The following is a 3,249-nucleotide window of genomic DNA, read 5'->3' on the forward strand; positions in this document are numbered from 1 at the left end:
GATAGAGGTCCTAGTAGTCAACAATATAAGATAGAGGTCCTAGTAGTCAATAATAGAAAGTTAGAGGTCCTAGTAGTCAATAATAGAAAGTTAGAGGTCCTAGTAGTCAATAATAGAATGATAGAGGTCCTAGTAGTCAATAATAGTAAGATAGAGGTCCTAGTAGTCAATAATAGAAAGATAGAGGTCCTAATAGTCAATAATAGTAAGATAGAGGTCCTAGTAGTCAATAATAGAAAGATAGAGGTCCTAGTAGTCAATAAAAGGAAGATAGTGGTCCTAGTAGTCAATAATAGAAAGATAGAGGTCCTAGTAGTCAATAATAGTAAGATAGAGGTCCTAGTAGTCAATAATAGAAAGATAGAGGTCCTAATAGTCAATAATAGTAAGATAGAGGTCCTAGTAGTCAATAATAGAAAGATAGAGGTCCTAGTAGTCAATAATAGTAAGATAGAGGTCCTAGTAGTCAATCAAAAGATGATTGTTATTGAATATGTGACTCACCAATTCTGTTATACTGAGCTGCCAAGTCGAACGGTGTTTGTCCTTCCTTGTTTTCCAGGAGAACATCAGGAGCTGCCTAATTACACAAACTATTGAAGTTTAGGATATTTACTTAACATTCACTATATATATATATATCAGTCTGGGTCTTCATAACACATTGATAAAAAAAAAATTACCATACCACAGAATTCAGCAAATAACGAGTAATATTAATTTAAAGGAAGCTACAGTTTGAAGTTTATAAAACTGAATGTAGAGGGAGTATGTGAAAAAACTCAGAATTTGGATAATGAGAAAAAAATAGGCTGTTGAAATATATTTTACACAATGATTGATAAAAAAGTAACTGACAAATGAATCTTTATTGACCCAAAAACAAATGTTTGTAAAGTGAGAATAAAATCTAGAAACAAATTATGAAGCCAACTGTAATGAGTACCTTGAAAATACACCTGTCTGTTTAATAAAAGTCAAAATAAACCTGTCTGTTTAATAAAGGTCAAAGTAAACTTGTTTGTTTAATAAAGGTCATAGTAAGCTTGTTTGTTTAATAAAGGTCAAAGTACACTTGTTTAATAAAGGTCAAAGTAAACTTGTTTGTTTAATAATAGTCAAAGTAAACTTGTTTGTTTAATAAAGGTCAAAGTAAACTTGTTTGTTTGATAAAGGTCATAGTAAGCTTGTTTGTTTAATAATAGTCAAAGTAAACTTGTTTGTTTAATAAAGGTCAAAGTAAACTTGTTTGTTTAATAAAGGTCATAGTAAACTTGTTTGTTTGATAAAGGTCAAAGTAAACTTGTTTGTTTAATAAAGGTAAAAGTAAACTTGTTTGTTTGATAAAGGTCAAAGTAAACTTGTTTGTTTGATAAAGGTCAAAGTAAACTTGTTTGTTTAATAAAGGTCAAAGTAAACTTGTTTGTTTAATAAAGGTCAAAGTAAACTTGTTTGTTTGATAAAGGTCATAGTAAGCTTGTTTGTTTAATAATAGTCAAAGTAAACTTGTTTGTTTAATAAAGGTCAAAGTAAACTTGTTTGTTTGATAAAGGTCATAGTAAACTTGTTTGTTTGATAAAGGTCAAAGTAAACTTGTCTGTTTAATTAATAAAAGTCAAAGTAAGCCAGTCTGTTTGATAAAGGTCAAAGTAAGCCAGTCTGTTTGATAAAGGTCAAAGTAAACTTGTCTGTTTAATTAATAAAAGTCAAAATAAACCAGTCTGTTTAATAAAGGTCATAGTAAACCTGTGTGTATAATAAAGATCAAAGTAGAATTAATAAGCAACAATATTACAAGTACATTTTGTAAGTCTAAACAGTACGAGTAATCGAATACATTCTCTCATTAACACCATAACAATAAAATCAGCTTAATACACACCTTTAATAGCTTCAAGAGCACAAACTTGTTTCCATCTGTAGAGTTCTGACAGGCAATGTGTGTGGGACTGTTCTTATCGTTATTAACACTATCTACCTGAAAATGTAGCAAAAAAACTTAATCAAATTCCCACTTATACAAATATACTTATTAAAGACAGCTGATGGCTCATACTTAAGATGTCAACTAAACACACTTAAAAACGTTTAACTGAGGAAATGTATTAGATCATTTTCTGTGTTTTTAGTCCATATTTTGGTGATCATTTTACATTCAGCTTAAAGCTTCTCAAGACATGATTCAAACCTTCAATAATTTAAAATATTATAGAGATGCTGAAAATCTCATTCAGAGGCTTTTTGATGATTTTCATCAAACCTCCAACCTAGTTTTTAGTACTTTTCAATAACTTTCAACATTCACTTCACTAAGTTGCCAGGATACTGCATTACCTCTGCTCCATCCTTAATCAGTAGCTCGAGAAGCTCCGACTTTCCACTGAACGTAGCAATATGAAGAGCTGTGTTTCTGGAAGAAAATGTACCATATATTAAAACATATTTCTACAAATAACATCGGGAAAACACAAATATATTTCCTCTATCCAGATACTGAGTAATAAATTTTACAGAAATGAGCTATTTCAATCAGTTTACTGTTTACATACCATACATTAAAACAGAAAAATCTCAGGAACTACTATTTCCTATCATCTGGAAATGAAATACACTTCTACTGGTGAGTCATATTCTCACTGTTGGAATACATATATATCCTTGTACAACAGTTACAATATACCTATTTATATCCTTACACCACAGTTACAATATACCTGTTTATATCCTTACACCACAGTTACAATATACCTGTTTATATCCTTACACCACAGTTACAATATACCTGTTTATATCCTTACACCACAGTTACAATATACCTATTTATGTCCTTATACAACAGTTACAATATACCTATTTATATCCTTATACAACAGTTACAATATACCTATTTATGTCCTTACACCACAGTTACAATATACCTGTTTATATCCTTACACCACAGTTACAATATGTTGGAATACATATATATCCTTGTACAACAGTTACAATATACCTATTTATGTCCTTATACAACAGTTACAATATACCTGTTTATGCACCACAGTTACAATATACCTGTTTATATCCTTATACAACAGTTACAATATACCTGTTTATATCCTTATACAACAGTTGCAATATACCTGTTTATATCCTTATACAACAGTTACAATATACCTGTTTATATCCTTATACAACAGTTACAATATACCTATTTATGTCCTTATACAACAGTTACAATATACCTGTTTATATCCTCACACCACAGAT

General features: G+C 30.0%; 1 protein-coding gene across 1 annotated transcript in view; it reads right to left on the minus strand.

Moving 5' to 3' along the window:
- The window catches only part of LOC106476645 (ankyrin repeat and SAM domain-containing protein 1A-like), a gene marked incomplete at its 5' end in the record, with an annotated part of 6,764 nt that extends 4,319 nt beyond the window's left edge, over window positions 1-2,445 (minus strand). Inside the window, 3 exons of the mRNA XM_022380451.1 lie at window positions 505-580; window positions 1,883-1,978; window positions 2,335-2,445. Of these exons, the coding sequence (XP_022236159.1) occupies window positions 505-580; window positions 1,883-1,978; window positions 2,335-2,445 (283 nt within the window). The remainder of the gene's footprint in view (window positions 1-504; window positions 581-1,882; window positions 1,979-2,334) is intronic.
- Between the last annotated feature and the right edge of the window lie 804 nt (window positions 2,446-3,249).

The sequence above is a fragment of the Limulus polyphemus genome, unplaced genomic scaffold, assembly GCF_000517525.1.
Source record: "Limulus polyphemus unplaced genomic scaffold, Limulus_polyphemus-2.1.2 Scaffold11102, whole genome shotgun sequence".
In the NCBI taxonomy this organism is placed as follows: Eukaryota; Metazoa; Arthropoda; class Merostomata; order Xiphosura; family Limulidae; genus Limulus; species Limulus polyphemus.